Source organism: Pimephales promelas, chromosome 5 (assembly GCF_988280905.1).
Source record: "Pimephales promelas chromosome 5, fPimPro1.hap1.1, whole genome shotgun sequence".
In the NCBI taxonomy this organism is placed as follows: Eukaryota; Metazoa; Chordata; class Actinopteri; order Cypriniformes; family Leuciscidae; genus Pimephales; species Pimephales promelas.
Genome location: NC_142773.1, coordinates 229,835 through 253,374, shown reverse-complemented (window position 1 = coordinate 253,374; position 23,540 = coordinate 229,835). Strand labels below are relative to the sequence as shown.

The 23,540-nt window shown below is 42.3% G+C and overlaps 3 protein-coding genes across 5 annotated transcripts in view; 1 reads left to right on the top strand and 2 right to left on the bottom strand.

The window, feature by feature from the left end:
* Positions 1–7,000, bottom strand: part of LOC120479134 (tensin-3) — a 36,774-nt gene extending 29,774 nt beyond the window's left edge. The window contains exons 1-2 of one of the 3 annotated variants that reach the window (XM_089130745.1): positions 6,838–7,000; positions 5,949–6,200 (exon numbers count right to left, since the gene is read on the bottom strand). The gene's annotated coding sequence lies outside the window, so the exon portion shown is untranslated. Of the gene's footprint in view, positions 1–5,948; positions 6,276–6,837 lie in introns of those variants that run through there. The other 2 variants (XM_089130746.1, XM_089130744.1) reach the window with 2 other exon arrangements.
* A 122-nt stretch (positions 7,001–7,122) lies between these two features.
* On the top strand, positions 7,123–19,384 carry cldn1 (claudin 1). The gene is made up of 5 exons (XM_039653761.2): positions 7,123–7,223; positions 14,269–14,539; positions 17,221–17,385; positions 18,535–18,619; positions 19,024–19,384. Exons 2-5 carry the CDS (start codon positions 14,317–14,319, stop codon positions 19,181–19,183), a joined length of 633 nt encoding a protein of 210 aa, XP_039509695.2. The 5' UTR covers positions 7,123–7,223; positions 14,269–14,316; the 3' UTR covers positions 19,184–19,384.
* Positions 8,833–12,717, bottom strand: LOC120464327 (uncharacterized). Its single transcript, XM_039653737.2, has 2 exons — positions 12,483–12,717; positions 8,833–11,438 (listed from the first exon to the last, which is right to left on the bottom strand). Exon 2 carries the CDS (start codon positions 11,431–11,433, stop codon positions 9,898–9,900), a length of 1,536 nt encoding a protein of 511 aa, XP_039509671.2. The 5' UTR covers positions 11,434–11,438; positions 12,483–12,717; the 3' UTR covers positions 8,833–9,897.
* Positions 19,385–23,540: the final 4,156 nt, after the last annotated feature.

The following is a 23,540-nucleotide window of genomic DNA, read 5'->3' as shown; positions in this document are numbered from 1 at the left end:
GAACAGGGAAAGTGGAATAGGGAACAGAGAGCGAGGAACGGAGAAAGGGGAACAGAGAACGGAGAAGGGGGAACGGGGAACAGAGAATAGAGAATGGGGAACAGAGTACAGGGAACAGGGAAAGTGGAACAGAAAAAGGGAAACACGAAAAAGGAAACAGAGAAAGGGGAACAGGAAACAGGTAATGGGGAATGGGGAACAGAGAATGATGATTGGGGAACAGAGAATGATGAATGGGGAACAGGGAACAGAGAATGGAGAAAAGGGAACAGAGAACAGGGAACAGGGAAAGGGGAATAGGGAACAAAGAATGGGGAACAGAGAATGGGGAGCGGGGGAACGGAGAATGGGGAACAGATAACGGGGAACAGAGAACGGGGAACAGAGAACGGGGAATAGGGAACAAAGAATGGGGAACAGAGAATGGGGAGCGGGGGAATGGGGAACAGACCGTAGAACAGCAATGGGGAACATGGAACAAAGTACGGAGAATGGAGAAAGGGGACCGGGAAACAGGCAACAGGGAACGGGGAAAAGAGAATGTGTTTATCTAACGACGTTTATCTAACGATTTTTAAATTATGCTACTTGTTTCAAAGATCTTACAAATGTAATGTTCCCATAATGTATGAAGAATGACACAATGGAATGTTCCCTTAACAATCATATAATCAAGAACAAACACTTTTAAAACATTTAAAAACTGGACATTTTGAATGTTGAGAGAAGACTCAGAAATAATGTTAATAAAAATGTTAGAAATCGTTGCGAGAATGTGATTTTCTGAGCCAGGACATCCAAAAAGGCCATGACCAAGCGGCAACCTCCCCGTCTCTCTCTTGAAGCCAACACGGAAGTGAATTAAACTGCAATTTATCGAGTGGCCGCTTGAGGCAGGCTGCAGAAGCGAGTCAAATCTGTATCTCCCCCATGTTAAAATGCCCAACTTTACAGCAGAAAAAAACATGTTTACAGCCTGGAGCAAAAAGTGGCGTTGGTCTATTGAGCTCATTTTTCCCTTCATGACGACTGTGAGGGGGGTGAATTTTTTTACAACTCATCTGTTTAAATTATATTTAAGCCTTAAAGTTCTGCATAATTAAGGGCGTGGCCACTTGAGTGACAAGTGGATTCTTGCTGCCGCTTTCACTGCTAGTCGAATGTCTGCTGTCTGTAAGCGTCACCCTCAGCTGTGTTTGTGCTTTACCGGGATTATTTCATACAGTTTAATACATGTATTATACCTTCGCCCGTGTACGCCGTTGGATTCCGTCATGTTGAGTATGGAGAGATCGACCAGCGCCGTGTTTCCAGCTGTTTCCCTCGCATGCACTAATGGATGTCTGATGATTTCAGCGCGTTCTCTCCGTCCATGCAATAGATGCACACCCTTGAATGAGCGCGGATTTCTAGTTCATTTACTTGAAGTTCTGAGGTAATATCTTTGGTTTGACCCATCTGAGGAGCTGGTGGCCAAAATCAGATTGTATAAATGGACTGAATAAAGCTCTTTACGAACTTGACGTGAGATGCCGACTGACATGTGCTTGCTTTGAATCAGTCACATCACATGCACAAGCTTAGAGCAATATTGTAAGTAATTAATACATTTTTAACTAGCAGAATAATACTGCATCACGATGCACATAGTTGACTGCTTGATTGTTGTGAGAAATGTGTGTGATCTGTGTTAATGTACTTGTATACATGGTCTTATATTGCCCCTTGTGAGATTAATAAAGTTGATAAAAAAGTAAAGTAAATAGTCTCACTTTTAGTTACGTCTTAACTATTATAATATTTCGAAGGGCAAAACATGAACTTTAACCGTTGGCTTTACTTTTTCAACCAGCTGTCAATTCAGCGGCAGTAGCAGCATTAGCACCTCAGCTCCACCCGCGTCCCGCCTCTTTGCCCATTTTAATTTATCCGGTAGTGACGAGAAGTGACGCACTGCCAAGATTGCGACGGCCGGCCCCGCCCACTTTAGGCTTCAAAAACGCACTTCAGAAACCTATGGGTGACGTCACGGACACTACGTCCATATTTTTTACAGTCTATGGCCATGACAGAAGAAATAAGAAACAAACCTCAATGCAGAAGACAGGATGTTTATATTCATAAGAAGCAGCAGAGAAGCATATGGCCAGATCTCACACACACACACTCACACACACTCACTGCATTTACAACCTGTGTTAGATGCTGTGATTGACAGCTCACAATCCTGCTGTCCTACTGAATACACACCTGAAACAGCTGAGAGAACAGGTGAACACACACACACACACACACACACACACACACTGCGTTTAAATCTGTGCCTCTGACAGACACCTGAACACACACTACCGGTCAACAGTTTGGGGTCGGCACGATTTTGAATGTTTCTGAAAGAGTCTCTTCTGCTCAGAAAAGCTGCATTTCTTTGATCAAAACTACAGTAAAACAGTGTAATATTACTCCAGTGTAAATCAGCTGTTCTCTCTGTGAATATACAGTATATAATATACATATATAATATAATATATAATATACAGTAAAGTGTCATTTATTCCTGTGATCAAAGCTGCATTTATCATCATGATAAATGTCATGAGATGTGGAGCTACACACACACACACACACACACACACACACACACACACACACACACACACACACACAGCCTTGTTCACTGGATGCTGTATTAATCAGGCTGATGCTGTAGAGGATCAGTGATGGAGCTCAGGTGAGGTCGTGTTCGGACTGTTGTGTGTGTGTGTGTGTGAACATGAATCCACTGGTCAGACTCTCTCTGTCTCATCCGTCTGAAGCTCCTCTCCGCCCCGCTGTACACGTGTGTGTGTGTGTGTGTGTGTGTGAGGGACTGAGACAGAGTGTTCTTCTTGGGTCAAACTGAGGATTTCCAGTGAGATTTATCAATGAAAGTGGCTGTGATGGCAGTGAAGGGTGTGTGTGTGTGTGTGTGTGTGTGTGTGTATGTGTGTGTGTGTGTGGATGGGTGGAGACACACTGAACATTCCTCGAGAAAAACTTCTCGCAGCACTTGTCATTAAATGCCCAACCCTGAGGACAGCAGACGCTTAACACACACACACACACACACACACACACACACACACACACACACACACCGAGCCTCCATTATTGGTCCTGCAGTGAGAGTCAGTGAGCGCAAACACACACTTCTGCTCATGTCTCAGAGAAACAGAAGCTTGCCTTGACTCCTGCAGAGACTCCAAACACACAACTGTGCTCTGATTCACCAAGATCTCTGATCAGAACTCTAGCAGAACTATATCAGAACTCTATAAGAACTCTATTAGAACTATATCAGATCTCTATCAGGACTCTATCAGAACTCTATAAGAACTATATCAGGACTCTATCAGGACTCTATCAGAACTCTATCAGGACTCTATCAGAACTCTATAAGAACTATATCAGGACTCTATCAGGACTCTATCAGAACTCTATCAGGACTCTATCAGAACTTTATAAGAACTCTATCAGAACTCTATCAGGACTCTAGCAGAACTCTATCAGGACTCTATCAGGACTCTAGCAGAACTATATCAGAACTCTATCAGAACTCTATCAGAACTCTATCAGGACTCTATAAGAACTCTAGCAGAACTATATCAGGACTCTATCAGGACTCTAGCAGAACTCTATCAGAACTCTATCAGGACTCTATCAGAACTCTATCAGGACTCTTATCAGAACTCTAGCATAACTCTACCAGGACTTTAGCAGAACTCTATTAGAACTCTAGCAGGACTCTAGCAGAACTCTATCAGATCTCTATTTAGAACTCTATCAGGACTCTATCAGGACTCTAGCAGAACTCTATCAGAACTCTATCAAAACTCTATCAGAACTCTATCAGGACTCTAGCAGAACTCTAGCAGGACTCTATCAGAACTCTATTAGAACTTCTATCAGAACTCTATCAGAACTCTAGCAGAACTATATCAGAACTCTATCAGGACTCTAGCAGAACTCTATCAGAACTCTATCAGGACTCTATCAGAACTCTATTAGAACTTCTATCAGAACTCTAGCAGAACTCTAGCAGAACTCTATTATGACCCTAACAGGATACTAGCAGAACTCTATCAGAACTCTATTAGAACTTCTATCAGAACTCTATCAGAACTCTAGCAGAACTATATCAGAACTCTATCAGGACTCTAGCAGAACTCTATCAGAACTCTATCAGGACTCTATCAGAACTCTATTAGAACTTCTATCAGAACTCTATTAGAACTCTAGCAGAACTCTAGCAGAACTCTATTATGACCCTAACAGGATACTAGCAGAACTCTAGCAGGACTCTATCAGAACTCTATTAGAACTTCTATCAGAACTCTATCAGAACTCTAGCAGAACTATATCAGAACTCTATCAGGACTCTAGCAGAACTCTATTAGAACTTCTATCAGAACTCTATTAGAACTCTATTAGAACTCTAGCAGAACTCTATTATGACCCTAACAGGATACTAGCAGAACTCTATCAGAACCCTAGCAGAACTCTATCAGAACTGTATTATAACTGTATCATAACTCTTTCAGGACTCTATCAGAACTCTATCAGGACTCTAGCAGAACTCCAGCAGAACTCTAACAGAACTCTATCAGGACTCTATCAGGACTCTACCAGAACTCTTGCATAACTTCTATCAGAACTCTATTAGAACTCTATCAGGACTCTTGCAGAACTCTATTAGAACTCCATCAGAACTCTATCAGAACTCTATCAGAACTCTATCAGGACTCTAGCAGATCTCCAGCAGAACTCTAACAGAACTCTATCAGGACTCTACCAGAACTCTTGCATAACTTCTATCAAAACTCTATCAGAATTCTATTAGAACTCTAGCAGAACTCTAACAGAACTCTATCAGAACTCTATTAGAACTCTATCAGGACTCTTGCAGAACTCTATTAGAACTCTATCAGAACTCTATTAGAACTGTATCATAACTCTTTCAGGACTCTATCAGAACTCTATTAGAACTCTATTAGAACTCTATCAGGACTCTTGCAGAACTCTAACAGAACTCTATCAGAACTCTATTAGAACTCTATCAGAACTCTATCAGAACTCTATCAGGACTTATAAGAACTCCATCAGAACTCTATTAGAACTGTATCATAACTCTTTCAGGACTCTATCAGGACTCTATCAGAACTCTATCAGAACTCTATCAGAACTCTAGCAGAACTATATTAGAACTCTATTAGAACTGTATCATAACTCTTTCAGGACTCTATCAGAACTCTTTCAGGACTCTTGCAGAACTCTAACAGAACTCTATCAGAACTCTATTAGAACTCTATCAGGACTCTTGCAGAACTCTAACACAACTCTATCAGAACTCTATGATAGTTATGAACAAACGTTCTTCCTGAAAACTTAAAGAATATTTGTTCAAAGTTATCTGTCCTTTAATAATGCGTTTAAAACTTTAGAACAAAAAAATTATTGATACATCATTCACGGAGTGCTTTATCTGAAACGTATCATGGACACTCGTTTAATGTTTTTTTTTTTTAATATTTCTAGTAATTTCAGAACATTTGAAAGTAATGTCTCATAATGTTTGCAGAATAATAGAATTGAATGTTTCCTTAATGCTCACATAACCTAGAAGACATTCAGAAATAACATCATCATGTTCATCATGTTCTTAGACCATATATTGTGTTAGCAGGGACACGACTGACTCATTTGTGTCTTGATATTTTAGGGGGGAAACCCCTCTGATACTTGAATGAGACGCAAGTGAGAAACCCTTGAAGCTCTGGAAGAGAACACACACACACACACACCGATCTGAGCCATTCAATACAGCTGTCATCAGGATCAATAAAAGCCCTGAACGCAGTGTGAAGACTGATTCATGAGAACAGAGAGAGAGAGCGAGCGAGAGAGCTTACCTTGGCTTGCGGGAGAGTTGGCTGGTCTTGTGTTTGTGAGGTGAGGAGAGGGAAAGGAATCTCACTTCACGTTGTCATAGTTTAGTTGTAGATCTGCTGCGGGCCGTCTGTGCTGAAGACTCAAACTTTAGTCCCGATCCGAGCAGATCATTGCTTTCTCGTTAGTCTCTTCTCAACTCGGAGTTAGTGAAAAGAAAGACGGATCCTCCCTCTGCTCTCGTTCTCCCTCCACTGCTGTTCCCATGAGCCACCCTGCCTCACACACACACACACATGAGGATGGGGGAAGGGACTCCAACAATACCAGCAGATTCCTCCACACACACACACACACACACACACTGATCGGCCGAATGAGATATTCAAGACAAACACAAACGCACTGAACCATCAATATGATGTGCTTAGAAACACACAAGCTCTCATTGCCACATCATTCAACAACGAAAACTCTCATCAGTTCAGAAACACAGTTAAAACCAAGATGAAACTTACACGAAACAAGAAGTACAATCTAACAAAATGCTTAGTTTTTTTGTTAATATTACTTTATATATATATATAACAAAGTTAACAACACATTTAAAAAAAATAAAAAACACTTTATCGTTAAATAACATCTCTTTATCGTTTGTCTCAACACTGAGATCATGTGTACGTCTCAGATGTGTCTAATCAATGGCTACACTGCATAAACATATTTCTTCCTCAGTATTTTTCTTGTTTTGCAGTACAAATATCCAAACGTTCTTAAATTTAGACTTGAGGAGCAAATTTCTTGAGGTTTTGAAAAATGTATCAAAATGAAGTGCCAGTGGAGTTGAATAAGGTTTATTTTTCTGACACCATTGACTTTTTTCTTCTCCATAATACAGAGGAAGAACATCACGTTTGCAGTGTAGATCATCTAGATGTCCACTATTGTCTGGTTTCTGTCTTCAAGGAGTAATACAACCGTCCTCCGGCTCAACATCACGTTAGCGTTCACCTTTTGCTCATTGTTGTAGGTGTGTAACCGAACGCTGTTAGTCACATGAGACACTTGAAGACAGCCACTCATTGGTCTTCTGGAAGCGCAGGAATGTGGCATTACATGACGTGTGTTTGTGTGTGGCGATGTCTGATAGCTGGTCAATGATTGACTCCAGACATCAGACAGTGAGCACATCACGGCTCGAGGAGGAGGAGGTCTCGTTCCTGCACTGATTCATGTGTCGTCGGCTACGGCTAACCCCGATGAACGAGCTGCTTCTGTGTGCGATACGCCCCCTACAGGTGAGCTGACAGCACTGCAGCCATCAGATCTTCCTGCCCTGATAATGATGTCTGCTTTGGGCAAGCTAAGACAAGTTTAAAGGAGTCTTATTAGTTCTTTAGTGAGTAAAGTTTCAAAGTCACTCAAATCAAGTGGAGTTTGAAACGCCTCAGTTGTAGTCTTGAGTTTATTCCTCCTCATTATAATAATTAATAGGTGCAATAAAGGGGCGGGGCCTGGTTGAGTTAGTTAGTAGTGTGTTAAACTGGCGGTTATGGAAAGGGGCGGGACATTTCCAAAACACACTGATCCAGCCGACCAATCAGAGCACGGCGTGCTTTTCAGGAGGAGGGGCTTCATAGAGACGGGAAGTAAACAGAGCGTTACTGACAGACTGGGAAGAGAGGAGCCGCAACAATGGAGAATATGAGGAGAATGATGTGTTTTTGAAAATTCAAGATTTAAAACATCTCAGGTTGTGTGTGCCACCGGGTTCCCTGAGAAGGGGAAAGAGAATCTCTGTTTTGGTGTTGAACAACATCAGCTTGACCAGTGTTTGAAACAGTCAGTCCATGGCAAGTCATTGGAAAATATTGCTTTAATAAGAGGAGTAAAACCAATGAATTAATGGTTCAGCTAGTGTGGCCCTGTTTACTGCTGGTGTTCAGATGCGTTTTGGTCGATCAGATCACAAGGAGACGATGCTAATTACAGGTCTACAGGTCTCCAACACTTCCAGAGATAGTCAAAAACGCATTCGACTTGCTTTCGTAGTGTAATCTCTCATGTGGTCGAGTGACCTGCAAACAGAGATCTTAGAGATGAGACCTGCAGAACGCCTACTCTCTGCCGACCGACCTCATGTGTGAACGGGACGCGCACTAGCCAGACGGGATTTACCCAAGTTTGGTTTGAAGATGAGAAACTACAGGATTAAAACACCAGCTGTAAATGGGAATGCGATCCCGTTAATAATAATAATAATAGCAGGAGTGAGCGGGGCCCGTGTTGTGGATGCGTGACTGTTCTTTGACCCGCACGGGTCCAGTTCATCCACCTCTCTTATCACGTCCCCTCATTGATTCGCCTCCGCTGTCATGCGTCTGGCTCACGCTTGGGTTAGTCATTAACACACACCCATGGACAGAATCAGATCTGCATCCCAGCAAACACAGAACGTTCCCCTAACGTTCCCAAATGGTCCCATGAGGTGTTTTTTTGGGAACCAAACAAGAACTAGGAATGTTCCATGTAGGTTATTTTTAGGTTCCATTTTTATAACGCAAGGAGAACGTTTCAGGAACGTTCCCCTAACCTTAAGGGTCTAGGAACGTTCTGGGAACCAAAAACTAAATTTGTTTGCTGGGTCAAAGCAGTCAGGGACTCTCGCAAAAGATGGCGAAAAGGGTTGTCAGTGGGGCAGAACCCTTAAAGCGACAAGTTTATACTTTATTCACCCTAAAAGTTCAAAGGAGCACTTCAACCATACAAGTAAAATGCCTTTTGGTATAATAGTGCAAACCTGTGAAATATTTAGCAATTTTTTCTCATGTAAATGTAAAAATAACTTTGATATTGTTGTTATATTTCAAGAAGAACACTTACTGGATGGAAGCAACTGAGGCTTACTTGATTATCCACATCATTTTATAGAAAATTGAGAAATGTTTATTTGTTCGTCTCTCAATCATCATTGCATTGCATTACATATAACTACTGTACAGAGCTTTGATCATAAAACTAAGCATTATAATATTATCTTACTAAGACATATTGGCAGATCTAGAGTGATTACACATATTTATATGAATGTTATCTGCTACACTGCTATAAATATCTCATTGATTTACATTACAAGCATCAGAAGTCAGTACCAAATCACATATTTTTGCTCAGTTTGAGCCTCCAAATAAACTTGAGCTGTTTCCCTCCATATTCTCGGGATATCAGAATATTTGAGCCATAAAAGTCTGATGTACCAAATATAATATATAAAACCTAAAACACATATGCAAACAAATATTGTTCTTTTTGTTCATATATATTTTGTATTTTTCTAAAGGTTCAACCAACCTTAAATGTTCCATTTTCGAAAAAGAAAAAAAAGGATATTTTTTACTATCATTTCGTATGTCAGGCTTTACAGGGACATAAACAGTACCTAACTGTATTAGCGCTCTGTTTTCTGAGAGTGTATGCCGGTTGGTTCTGTGCCGTGTGTGTTAAATGAGCGCACTAAGGCTCAATCCCAATTCACCCCTTGGCCCTTCCCCTCCGTTTTGCGCGTTCACGTCTAGGGGTAAGGTGTCCTGATTCTGGTTGAGATCGAGGGGTAGGGCTACATAGCCCTCGAAAAGGAGATTTTTCCACGAGAAAGTTCACAGATGCATCGCAAATCACCGGCGAGATGCCTTCGCAAACGGTTAAACATTTAAATTTTGCGTCAGATGATTCCACCACGCACTTTATTTACTCTTATAATAACACTATAGTCGTTTAAATTAACAAATTGAATAATAAATTACCTTTCCGGTCAGAAAAGAGGGATGTTAAAATCATCATGTTTATTCAAAGTTAAGAGCAGTTGCACTGATTGTCAGTTGTTGTCATGGAGAAATCCTGTTAAAACTCTGTAACGGCAGAGCCATCGCCGACGACTGATGAAGGGTTGTTCCATTTCGTGGGGGGATTATTTCAACCCCAAGGGGGCCAAGGGGTGAACTGGGATTCAGCCATAGTTGTCCCGTTGGCGCAGCCGGCAGGCGCTGGCCACTCTTTGCTCACGACTCTTTCCGAGTCACTTCCATCCCCAAATTCAAAAAGGGCCTGAAACTTCACGCTGGTGCATTTAGTGAGTTTGCACTGAATGGTTGTCTGTCCTTTGAAATCTCGGATCGAGCAGTGAACGCCACCATCGCCATCAACTGCGATCCCTGTGGAGTTCGTGTCGGAGGAGCTGGAGTTTTTCCCACAGACGAGCCGCTCCTCGTCCACGGACACCAGGCTGTGCCCTCGGATAAACTCGGGAGCGTGACAGTAAACCTGCGTCACGTCCTCCACGTTCCTGAGGTTGTCCCTGATCCATTCGGAGAGGTATTGTATCCCGCAGTCGCAGCGCCAGGGGTTCCCGTGGAGCTGAACGAGGCACCGGTAGTCCAGGTCGTCGAAGAAGCCGTGCGGGACTCTCCGTAGGCGGTTCATGGACAGGTACAGCTGCTCCACGCCGTGCTGGTCCTTCAGCAGGTCCTCCTCCAGAGAGCTTAGGTTGTTCTTCTGCAGATGGATGGCTTTCACACCGAACAGCCCTTTGAAGACGGTGCCGGGGAGCGTCGTAATCCGGTTCTCGGACAGATCCAGCTTTTTCAGCGAGATGAGGTTCTGGAAGAGGTTCGCAGGGACCTCGGAGAGCTGATTCTGAGACAGGTCCAGATGGGTGACGAGCAGCAGTTTGTGGAAGAGCGAGGGGTGGAGCTGCGCCAGATGGTTGCTCCTGAGGATGAGCTTGCGGAGGCTGTGCGGGAACACGTCGGCGCTCAGCTCGCGGATGCGGTTGCCTCGGAGGTTCAGCTCCTCCAGGAGATCCAGGTGGGAGAAGACCCCCTCCGGAAGCTGCGGGATCATGTTGGCCTGCAGCGAGAGCGCCCTCAGGAGAGAGTTGTTCTGGAACACATCCGCCGGGAGCGAGTCGATCTGGTTAAAGGACAGGTCCAGCTCCTGCAGATTGGGGAGCCGACGGAAGGGACGACCGGGAAGAGACAGCAAGCCGTTCCCCTTCAACTGCAGCCTCTCCAGCTTCTGCAGAGCCTCGAAGATGCGGGCGGCCAGAGCGCCGATGTTGTTGTGGTTGAGCATCAGTGTTGTGAGGTTGGCCAGCGAGGCGAAGGCCGGCTCTCGAAGCGCCAGCAAGGGGTTCCCGCTGATCTCCAGCTCCCGCAGCTCCCGCAGCCGCTCGAAGGCGTCGCCCGAGACCGACCGCAGCTGGCCGTTGAGGAGCACCAGTTTGCTGAGTCTGAGGTCCTCCCTGAAGGAGCGTCCGTCCAGATGCGTGACGCCCGACGCCACCACGATCAGCTCTCTGGCCTGAGCGGAGATGTTGAGCGGTAGCGCGGTCATGGCCTCGTCTGCGCACACCACCTTAGCGGGCGAGAAGCACTGGCACGGGCCGGGACAGCCACGGCCGCGGTGGAGCTGGGTCAGGACCAGCAGAAGCGCACACCAGAGTTTGCTCATGACTTCTGGGAACAGAAACGACACAGGTCAGTCGCATATAATAGCGTTTTTCTCTCTGTTAATGTTACCTACGATTCAAAGATCTCTGCAAAGATTCATTACAGAAGAAAACACGCTGATGTCATCTAATGCACATCAGGACTTCAGTAAATGAAAGGTACACACTTCGGCAGACACTTTTATCCGTGTGTGTTCTTTACTCATTACTTTTACACACATTAACCCTTGTTAACATTAGCACAGTAGTTAACCAATCGATATGAACTAAGAATGAAAAATACGTCTGAAGCGTATATAAATCTTCGTTAATGTTAATGTCAACATTTACTAACTTATTGTCAGGATAACATTTATTAACTTGTACTTCTTGAACGAATGAACTAACATTGAACAGTTTTTATTAACTAATATTAACAAAGATTACTAAATACTGTAACAGATGAATTGCTCAATGTTAGATAGTGTTTCTTAAAGCATTAACTTGAATTAACACGACAGTATTATTGCGTAAACATTGAATTAACAAGTTGGCATTAACCTAGATTAATAAAAGCTGTAAAATAATGTTGTCTATTGGAATGGTCTTGAATTGTTCAGACCTCATTTATCGGCTTATTTATTCCAATGAAAAGTATTTATATTGATATTATCCAAAAAGAACATTTGGTAACAGTAATAACACTTTACAATAAGGAAAAATAGTTAACATTATAGTTAACAAGAATGAACAATACTTAATTAATTAGTTCATATTAATTTGAACATTTACTTACATATTATTAAAATCAAAGGTTGTATTAATTAACATTAGTTATGCACTGTGAACTCCCATGAACACACTGCTGGATTATATTATTAACAAACGCAGTAACAAATGTATTACTCATTGTTAGTTTATGCTAGGTAATACACCAACTAATGTTAACCTCATTGTAAAAAGTTACGAACATTTAAATCTGGTCATAAAACAGGATCAGGGGACTAGTGAAAGTAGTGAAATGAAAATGGAAGATTTAAATGAAAATGAGTTTCTTTGGAAATAGACGTACCGCTGCTAGTAGTGCACAGCTCAGCTCCAGGAGACACGAGTGACTGAGGATCTGTCCCCGCTGTGATTGGTCCAGGCGACCTGTGACAACATCACTCTCGACCCCTCAGACGAGACACGAGTGAGTCTCAGAGGATCCCAGACTCGCTGTGATTGGTCCTGGCGACCTGTGACATCACTCTCGGCGCCTCAGACTGCAGAAACACAGCGAGTGCCCGTCAAAATATCATTTGTGTAGTTTCGACAACATTAATGAAGAGTTCTGATGTGGGAAATGCAGGACAGAGCAAGACTTATGGACTGACCCACACCGTTGAGCAACAGCGGGTGACGTGTTTGCTTTTCTGTAGTAAACAGAGTCCAGGAGGATTGCAGAACACCAGAAAAGCAAATAAATCAACAGCATTTACAATTCAGTCTCACATTTGCACAGGTCCAACATCTGTGTGGAAGTTTAATAAGAAAACCAAATCAAGTCGACCGGCCCCTTAATCACATCCATCTATCAGTTCATTCATATTTATTATATTTCAGAAACATAATAAAGTTGCTGGTTCTGTCATTTTATCAAAATCTCCTCATTAAAAATATTGTTGTTTTAGGATCATGTTAAAATAATCTGACATCAACTATAAGCCGTGCAATAATTCTGATATGAACAAACACGTGTTCCAGTCAAACAGATCTTCTAACATTCAACATTGTCTAAGTCAGTTTTTATATATCCTTTAAAACTGTTTCTGTCAGGGTTATGTGAACATTAAGGGAACATTACATTGTGTCATTCTTCAATCATGATGGGAACATTACTTTTGAATGTTCTCTGAACGCTCTCTATCAAAAACACTCCATGAAAGATGTATTAATGTTTTGGTTACGTTATTATTGACCAGATAACACAACCTAAAGCCTTCCACTTTCTCAGTTTGTGTAAATCTAGGGTTCCCCTCATTCATTTCACACGTCTAGTACAATTATGTTTTTTTTTTTCATTAATACAGTGTTGACTTTTTTCTTGATATGCCCTGAAAGAATGGAAGTGAGGTGTGACAACATTTTTCATATAAAATGTAATTTTTTATTAATTAAAAATAAACACATTTTTGAGTTTGACAACTAACACACCGCAACACACAACTACACAGCATATAGTTTAAAACATAATAATAAATCATTTCTGAACATTGACTCTCAAGTGTGTATGCATCTGTTTCTCATGGTTTCTCAATATAATTAATATAATAGCAATAGCATAGTTCTCATATTGAGGCTCATTGTAACACAGTGTGACAACATGCCCCGCCCTACCCGGTTAGATCCTCATTAAAGAACTATATCAACTGTTAAACAAAAAAAAAAAATGATTAAAATAATATCAAAATTCGTCTAATTAAAAAAAACAAAAAACAAAAAAAACAACAGAGATGAAAATTGACCCAAGACCTTTTCATTCTGCTACTGCTAAATTTTGGCGCATGTTGTGTTGATATGGAAGCTAAATTCCATGGTAAATACACCAAGTTTCATTATGCTGCCTGGCATGTGTGGAAGTATTTTAAAATAAACTGTGTCCCGCGTTATATTTTATTGTGTAGGCTAACTTGTCATATAATTATTATTTTTTTAATATACGTTTTGTTGTCGTCGTTGTAAATTAGCGCATGATGGATACGGCTATAGTGAGTGTGAAGCGGTAGGAGGCGCGAGCGGATCTTCAGGTGTGGCTTCGAGCTCGTGCGGATGATGATGATGATGATGCTGGAGGAGTTTCATTCATGTGTCAGCAGCTCTCAGCTCTCCTCATTCACTCCAGCGGGCTCTAACTCAGCGCACTGATGGCCAACGCGGGTCTGCAGCTCCTCGGGTATGTCCTGGCCTTTCTGGGTCTCCTGGGTCTCATCGCCTCCACAGCCATGGCCGAGTGGAAGATCTCCTCCTACGCCGGGGACAACATCATCACAGCCCAGGCCATGTACGAGGGGCTCTGGCAGTCCTGCGTGTCCCAGAGCACAGGCCAGCTCCAGTGTAAAGTCTACGACTCTCTGCTGCAGATCCCAGGTGCGCGCGCCCGTTCCAGTGTGTGTGTGTGTGTGAGCGCTTATTCCTGCGCAGGTTTAGACAAGTCAGACGAATGCCGCGAATTCTTCAGCATGTGTGTAGACCACTGAAAAACCTCAGGATGTATGAGTTTAGACTTTAATCTTGATCTGAGCTCGAACTGTATTTGTGTAACAATATGCAAAGTTTATTTTAATAAGGTTCTCTAAAATTATGGACAAATGTTCTTCCTGTAACATTGATAGAACATTCGCTCAAAGTCATCTGGTCTTTAGGAATGTTCTTTGTTAGCACAAAAACATTATTTATACATAATTCATGAAACAATTTTTCTGAAACAATTTTAGTTGGATGTTCGCCAGTTTAAAACAAATGTTACTCTTTTCAGAAAGTTCAGAGAACATTCCATTTATGTAATCATTCTTCTTTCTCTGAAAGTAACCTTCCTATAATGATTGAAGAATGATACAATTTAATGTTCTCTGAACATTCTGATACAAGTAGCTACCTTTCAAAAAGGAACGTCAGGCTGATAACGTTTCAGAAAAACACTTCATAAATGATGTATAATCCATGTATACAGTATATAAAGATTGGATGTCATGTTATGGATTGGGAATCGATGGGATGCAATGTGATTTGATGGGATGCGATGATGTGATGCAATTTGTGCTAATGCCATGGGATGTGAATTGATGCCATGTCATGTGTTGCGATGTGATATGATGTAATGATGTGCTGATGCAAGGCGATGGGATGATGTGATGGGATGTGATGATGTAATGGGATGTGACGACGTGATGGGATGTGATGAAGTGCTGTGATTGGGATGTGACGATGTGATGATGTAATGGGATGTGATGATGTGCTGGGATGTGATGATGGTATGGGATTGGGATGTGACAATGTGATGGGATGATGTGATGGAATGTGATGATGCGATGGGATTGGGATGTGATGATGGGATTGGGTTGTGATGATGTAATGGGATATGAAGATGTGATGCGATGATGGGGATTGGGATGTGATGGGATATGATGATGTGATGTGATGATGCGATGGGATGTGATGATGTACTGGGATGTGATGATGTGGTGGGATGTGATGATGGGATGGGATGTGATGATGTGATAGGATTGGGATGCGATGGTATGTGACGATGCGATGTGATGATGCGATGGGATGTGATGATGAACTGGGATGTGATGATGCGATGGGATGTGATGATGTACTGGGATGTGATGATGTGGTGGGATGTGATGATGGGATGGGATGTGATGATGTGGTGGGATGTGATGATGGGATGGGATGGGATGTGATGATGTGATAGGATTGGGATGCGATGGTATGTGACGATGCGATGGAACTGGGATGTGATGATGGGATGGGATGTGATGATGTGATGGGATCTGATGATGCGATGGGACTGGGATGTGATGATGGAATGGGATGTGATGTGATCTGATGATGTGATATGATGCAATGTGATGTGATGATGTGATGTGATGATGCGATGGGATTGGGATGTGATGATGTACTGGGATGTGATGATGTGATGTGATCTGATGATGTGATGTGATGATGCGATGGGATGTGATGATGTACTGGGATGTGATGATGTGATGGGATGATGGTATGGGATGTGATGATGTGATGGGATGTGATGATGAACTGGGATGTGATGGGATGTGATGATGAACTGGGATATGATGATGTGATGGGATCTGATGATGTGATGTGATGATGCAATGGGATGTGATGATGTACTGGGATGTGATGATGTGATGGGATGTGATGATGGGATGGGATGTGATAATGTGATGTGATTGGGATGCGATGGGATGTGATGATGCGATGTGATGGGATCTGATGATGTGATGTGATGGGATGTGATGATGCGATGGGACTGGGATGTGATGATGTACTGAGATGTGATGATGTGATGTGATATGATGATGTGATGATGCGATGGGATGTGATGATGTACTGGGATCTGATGATGTGATGTGATGATGTACTGGGATGTGATGATGTGATGGGATGGGATGTGATGATGTAATGGGATTGGGATGCGATGGGATGTGACGATGCGATGGGTCTGGGATGTGATGATGGGATGTGATGGGATCTGATGATGTGATGTGATGGGATGTGATGATACGATGGGACTGGGATGTGATGATGCGATGGGACTGGGATGTGATGATGGGATGGGACTGGGATGTGATGGGATGTGATAGGATTGGGATGCGATGTGATTATGCGATGGGATTGGGATGTGATGATTCGATGGGATTGGGATGTGATTATGTACTGGGATGTGATGATAAGATGGTATTGGGATGTGATGATGTGATGAGTTGTGATGATGCAATGGGATTAGGGTGTGATGATGTGATGGGATGTGATGGGATTGGGATGCGATGTGATGATGTACTGGGATGTGATGATGCGATGGGACTGGGAGGTGATGATGTGATGGGATGTGATGATAAGATGGTATAGGGATGTGATGATGTGATGGGATGTGATGATCCGTTGGGATGTGATGATGCGATGGGATTAGGGTGTGATGATGTGATGGGATGTGATGGGATTGGGATGCGATGTGATGATGTACTGGGATGTGATGATGCGATGGGATTGTGATGTGATGATGTGATGTCTCGTTTCTCTCTCAGGGGAAGTTCAGGGCACTCGTGCTCTCATGATCCTCGCCGCCTTCCTGTGTGGCATCGGTCTGTTGATCGCCGCCGTCGGGATGAAGTGCACAAAATGCCTGTCCGACAACACTGAGCAGAAGAACAAGGTGGCCGTGGCCGGAGGCGCTCTCTTCGTCATCGCAGATAAGTTGCTATTATATTCATTAGCATTACAGAAAGGACTCATGTGTGCCATTGCCCAGCTTAACGAGGTCAACAAATTTATGAAATTATTAAAGGGGTCCTATTATGCTTTTCCACTTCTTCAGCTTTAATTAGTGTGTAATATTGCTGTTGTAGCATAAAAAAGATCCACAAGGTTACAAAGCTCAATGTCCACTCCAAAGGGAGATATATTTTATTGGACAGATCCACTTTCCAAGAACTACAACGAGCGACTTGTTTGGACTACAACACGATTATTCCAGATCTTATGACGTCATAATGTTCCTCCTTTAAATAAGCCCCGCCCACAGAATACGCAAAAGAGCAGCCGAGGCCTGGTTGAGCTGAGAAGACTGTGCTGTCGCTATGTTGAAGAGACGCTGTTTTTTCCACGTTTCTAAAACTCATTTGTTTGACCTTCCTAAGGCTGACGAACTCAGAGTGGCTATATTTTATTTTAAGCACTGTTCCTGAATATTATAACCTCAGCGTTTATCTGTGCGCGGCACATTTAATGGAGAACAGCTTGTTTTCTGTTGCTTGTAAGATGGTTCACCACTCCTTAGGAAGGTTGTGCATGATTATGTGATCGATTACTGTTTGTATTACCATAGTTTACCTAGAAATATGATTAAATGGTGCATAACATTGTTTCTATAATGTATATGAAAATTACCAGAAAAAATATACCACTCTGAAACGTCCTGTGAAATCAGTGTTTGCAAAGTCCGTGCTCGAAATCTGTTAAGCGAGATCCTCTTGTTCGTTAACATTGTCAGGGTCTGAATCGGGCTTGAATAGTTAGAAATGGACGCCATCGTAAATTTTTACATCTGAGTCGAGCTCGCGGTTATGAAGGGGTGGGACATTTGCCGAACACGAGCTAAATGCTTCCAATCACAACACATTTCGTATTTCAGAAGGAGGGGCTTCATCGAAAATCTTGCGTTCAACCAGTCCGGGCAGAGAGGAGATAATGTAAAATATGTGAAAAATAATGTGTTTATTAAACAATCAAACATTAAAACAAATTCTAATGCACTCGAAAAACAAAATCAAGACGTCCTTAAAGGGCATAACAGGACCCTCAGACAGGAACTCATGTCAAGCCTCTTCTTATGTCTACAAGGGTGTGTGCTCTTATCGGCACAAGCTGGTATGGAGAAAACATACGACGCAAGTTCTTCGATCCGTTCACCCCGACTAATTCCAGGTGAGTGTCAGGAGTGCGTTTACTCTTCACATTACACTTTATCCATACAGACAAATGTATGATTTTTCATAAAATTATATTTATGGATTGGTTCAATATTTCGTTCATTCATTTTTTTAATTGCTCAATAATACACTGGTAAATCCATCCATTATAGTGCAAATTGTTATTGATTAATTGAATTGTGTTTTGAATAAACCTAAACCATGGTGAGGTCATGTGACGTGTACAGCTCTACTAGGTCATGTGGTTCAGTGGCCAGCCGCTGGTGAGGTCATGTGACGTGTACGGCTCATGGTCATGTGGTTCAGTGGCCAGCCGCTGGTGAGGTCATGTGACGTGCACGGCTCATGGTCATGTGGTTCAGTGTCCAGCCGCTGATGTTGTTGCTGGTGTTCTGGCAGGTATGAGTTCGGCAAGGCTCTGTACGTGGGCTGGGGAGCGTCGGCGCTGACCGTCATCGGTGGAAGCATGCTGTGCTGTAACTGTCCCAGCAAAGCCACTGGGAAAACCTTCCCGCCTCCCACTCGCGCAGCAGCACGGCCAGGAGCGGAGCGTGTGTGAATCGGGACAGCACAACACACACCTGTTCGTGCCAGTGATGTGCCAATCAGTTTTTGTATGTACTTGTATGACTCTTTGTGTTGTAATACCAAATCGTCTTGTGTTGTAATACCAAAACGAGGTTTCAAAAGATTTAAGTCAACGTGTTGCTTCATCAATATACTCAATTAAATATTTTAATAAATACATTTTCTGCACTAATTTTAATTCATTATTCAAGTTGTTCTTTCTGTAAAGCTGAGGTGTGTAATTTCCACTAATGTCACCAGAGCTGAAATATTGGACACGCCCCTATCTGCCATTGGTCAGAATAATTGATAGGTCCGCCCCCAACTCTAGCTGAGTCAGTAGCTGTGTCTCCATCCAAAGATGTCAATCAAAACTGTGTTCAAGAGAACAAAATCGTCACTTCCTAGGACAAAATATCAGTAATACACAGTCAGTTTTTGTTTTCAGAATAAATTTTTTTTTTAAAATCGATGTCGTGTTCGGATGCTGGTGTTCGGGAACACACTCGTGTGTGTGAGACGCTTCTGGAGGGAATTACACCACATCATTCTGATCACACACTCCGACTCCGGCGCTTCAGAAACACCAAACCAACATCTGAGATGCTGCAATGCTATTGGTCCACTGGTGACTCCAGTTATCCAATCACAGACGCTGAGCCAAAGTCATGTGAGTGTTGAGGGATTTAGTAATAGTCCACTGTAGGTGAGTTTAATAGAATTTAAATAAATTCCAACCTGAACAGATTCAAAATAATGACTTGACTTGACGGAGTAACAAGGCAAACATGAGGGTTTAAATACACAAGTACTGATGACACACCTGTGCATCCCGGGAAGGCGGCGCTTCATTTGGAAAAATGCTGCGTGTCAAAAAGCTGGCCAATGCCCATCTTTATGCAAATGAATTCTGTTGAACGCGCCGCGACTATCCAATAGAAGTAGAGCATATGGAGACGGGGGGAAGTCTCTCGCAGGTCCTCTGTTCTAGACTGGCCGCTGGCTCAAAGCCACGCCCATAGCGGTAAACTTGAGGAACGCCCATCAATGTACAAATGTGGGGAGGCGTCGCGACAACACGACAACAAGTGGATCTCTACCGTCAGTTTAACTTCATTCAATAGGGTGCAGACTTCTATAGAGCCTTCCAGGCGAAACCCGGCTAAAACTCACGTAAACAGGCCTTAAAATGTAGCGGATAAACACCCAATCTGGCAACACAAGACACCAGTGTCGCGCCGCGACCACGGGGAGGCCAGAGAATGTCTAATTGAAGAGAATCGGCACTGGCTGGTTATTTCCGGGTTGTGGACTGGCTGCAGTAACGCGTCTCTGTCCATGCGGGGGCGCTCGCGGTCCAGTGCAGAATGAATGGGAGTCAATGGGGTTTCACCCCCACTTTTCTCTGGATGTAATTTTTTGTCAAGTAATTTGAAAGTTGCATTCAAAAGGGAGGGCTAAGAAAATACACTCAGCTGAAAATTGCATTTTTAAGTTCACTTATCTGTTCAAAAACATGATGATGTCACACAATAGCAGAATGCTAGCGTGATCCAGCCAACAACGGCCTAACCTGTAAGAAATCAAAAGGACATAAGTACTCGTTCATTCGACTTTTGGCCTATAATCTATATTGAACTTGCGGAATCAACAATAAAATCTATGTTGATTAAACGACAAGCAGGTGAAAGAGACACATTTAGCCGTTTAGCCCCATAGACTCCCATTCATTCTGCTCTCGCCCGTGATCACCTCCAGTGGAATTATAATGAAACTGCAACCAAGATGATTCACAACAGGAAGTGCCAAGGCTCTCCGTTAGACGGGCTCAAGCGTCATATGATCATTTACAGGGGTTTTATGTTGGTGAGGATGGGAAATATCTTACATTTCTGTGCAAACTGCCCGTCGATAAAATAATTGTTGTCTGTATTTGTATATGGGCTGTGGAAATAATAATAATTAAAAACAAGAATCTTGCAATATGGAAAAAAAGAACTCTAAATGAACTAGTTAATTTTTTGAAGTATGAACTATGACCTGAACTGGTTCATTTTAAAATGTGTGACCTGAACTTTGATCTAGTTCATGAAAGTGAACATTCCCAACATTAACACACTACTCAGAGAAGCTGGAGAGACACTGGAGTTAAGAAGAGTAAAACCAGCGTCAGACTGAGAGGGAGTTTGGAAGATAACACAGGATTGCTGGGAGAAGTCTCGGGGCATGGGTTTGGATGCTGTGAAGTGTTTGTCCTCTATCGAGTGTGTGTGTGTGTGTGTGTGTGTGTGTTGAACCTGTGTGGACCTGCAGCACATTCCTCCCTCATTCTCCACCGGAACAACAGCAGGACAGACTCGGGATGGAAACATCTCTTCACGGATGAGCTCGTGACTCAGATCGCTGTGTGTGTGTGTGTGTGTTTCTCCTCCGGCTACAGATGAGTCTCAGCAAACACACCGCCAAACAACCACACTACACACATCACAGTCCACACACACACACACATCACAGTCCACACACACACACACACACACACACACACACACACACACACACATCTCTGATCTGCCTATTATACTGACCTCTTACACTCGTATATTCAACATGTATATGATGATCTTATCGTAGTAGTGTTTCTCTGGTGGATGGGAAAGATCATTAATCTTTAAAGTTCAAATAAATGAATTTAAAGTAAACACAATCAAAAACATAAGCACAAGTGATGATCACCAGGATCTGATGACAGAAGAAAGGGGGCGTTCTGGCACAGTTATGAACACACTCTCCTCCAGTGACGACGTTAATAACGCGTTTGTTCAAAGGTATCTGGTCTTTAATAATGTTCTCAAAGCATTATTTATATATCGCTCATGGAAAGTGTTCTTCCTGATATTTTTAGTAATGTTTTTAAATTTGATATAATATGGTAATATCTTAAAATATGTTCACTGATGGTGTTCATGTCACAGAAACACTGCGTTAGACTGAAAGAGAAGCGGTGTGTGTGTGAGAGAGATGCACATGTGGTGTGTGTGTGTGTGTGAGCGTGAGAGATGGTGCGCAGCCCTGCGCCCACACACACATCTTGGCATTAAACCCACAGGATGTAGACTGAAGAGAGGCAACGACACTGTTAAAATCATTTAAAGAGTTTATTTCTAGAGCACATGTTGTGTTCGGGTCATGATGACCCAGAGAGGGTTTCCGTCAATGTGGACTAAAATGTACTGACTTTACACACCCAGAGTCTAATAACGTCCCAAAATGTTTTGATATTTTTTTTGTTTTTCCATATTGTAACACTAGTGATGTTCCTGGTCAAAAGATTGCTTATTAAGGCAATACAACCTTACTAGCTAATCAACTGGCCTCGGTTAATTATACAAGGTTAAACACGTTTGCAAGAAGCACACACACACACACACACACACACACACACACGTTATGTTGTATGTTCTGCAGATTATGCACTATAGCTCTGGCAGTCGCGGTTAAACCACACACACACTCTGTGTCAGAGGACACACGCCGTTCTAAACATAAACCAGCACTTATTAATAAATATGGGAATATAGGCTTTCACATATTTGTGAAGCACTGTTAAATATATTGAAAAACATTTTAAAACATATTGTATTCCTCATACGTGTAGCCTGCAGTGTGATAAAACATATCCATGCCGTATATCATGCATTTAATAAATGTTTTTAAAAAATTTTTTATCTGCACCACATGAACCATTTGTAAAGCTATATAATATTATAGGCTATTAAATATTATTTTATATTATTATTACTTTCTCAATGATTTCATATTCTCTGTTTACAGTTTGGCCTACTATTCACTCAATAATGTATCAAATTTCAGGATATGTTTTCAGATTATTATTAAAAATACATAGGCTACTGAATAACTAAAAGTTAGTTACCATGGTAACTGACTCTGAGTATAAGTTACCTCTCTTTCAGAAACGGGCTTGACTCACTCTGCTTTCTCAGGTTAGAGATAGGCTTGCTCCCATTCTGAAAACCCAGAGTTTCCCTCATTTCAGGGTTAGCATACTCAGAGTTTACACAAAAGGCCCTATTCTTCATGAGTCACACATTAACATGTGATTATCGGCGCATTAGTTAAGTATGAATTAATAGCGTGTGTTGTGTGGATGTACTTCTGTTCAAACGACACGATGATTTTCTCCTCAGTTTATTACTTTAAATCTGGAAACATGACGTGCATGGTTGTGAACACAAGAGGGCAGCAGAGCATCTTTCAATTCTGTTCATTACACCAACACTTCAACTGAAACTAGTGCAAACAACAAATACAAGTCATATCAAATATATCAT

What these genes read in the sequence shown, in the direction of transcription:
- LOC120464327 (XM_039653737.2), bottom strand. Translation starts at nt 11,433, where the DNA reads ATGAGCAAACTCTGGTGTGCGCTTCTGCTGGTCCTGACCCAGCTCCAC.
- cldn1 (XM_039653761.2), top strand. Translation starts at nt 14,317, where the DNA reads ATGGCCAACGCGGGTCTGCAGCTCCTCGGGTATGTCCTGGCCTTTCTG. An exon ending in CGCTCTCTTCGTCATCGCAG is followed by an intron (nt 17,386 to 18,534) that starts ATAAGTTGCTAT and finishes TTATGTCTACAA; the next exon opens with GGGTGTGTGCTCTTATCGGC. An exon ending in TTCACCCCGACTAATTCCAG is followed by an intron (nt 18,620 to 19,023) that starts GTGAGTGTCAGG and finishes GTGTTCTGGCAG; the next exon opens with GTATGAGTTCGGCAAGGCTC.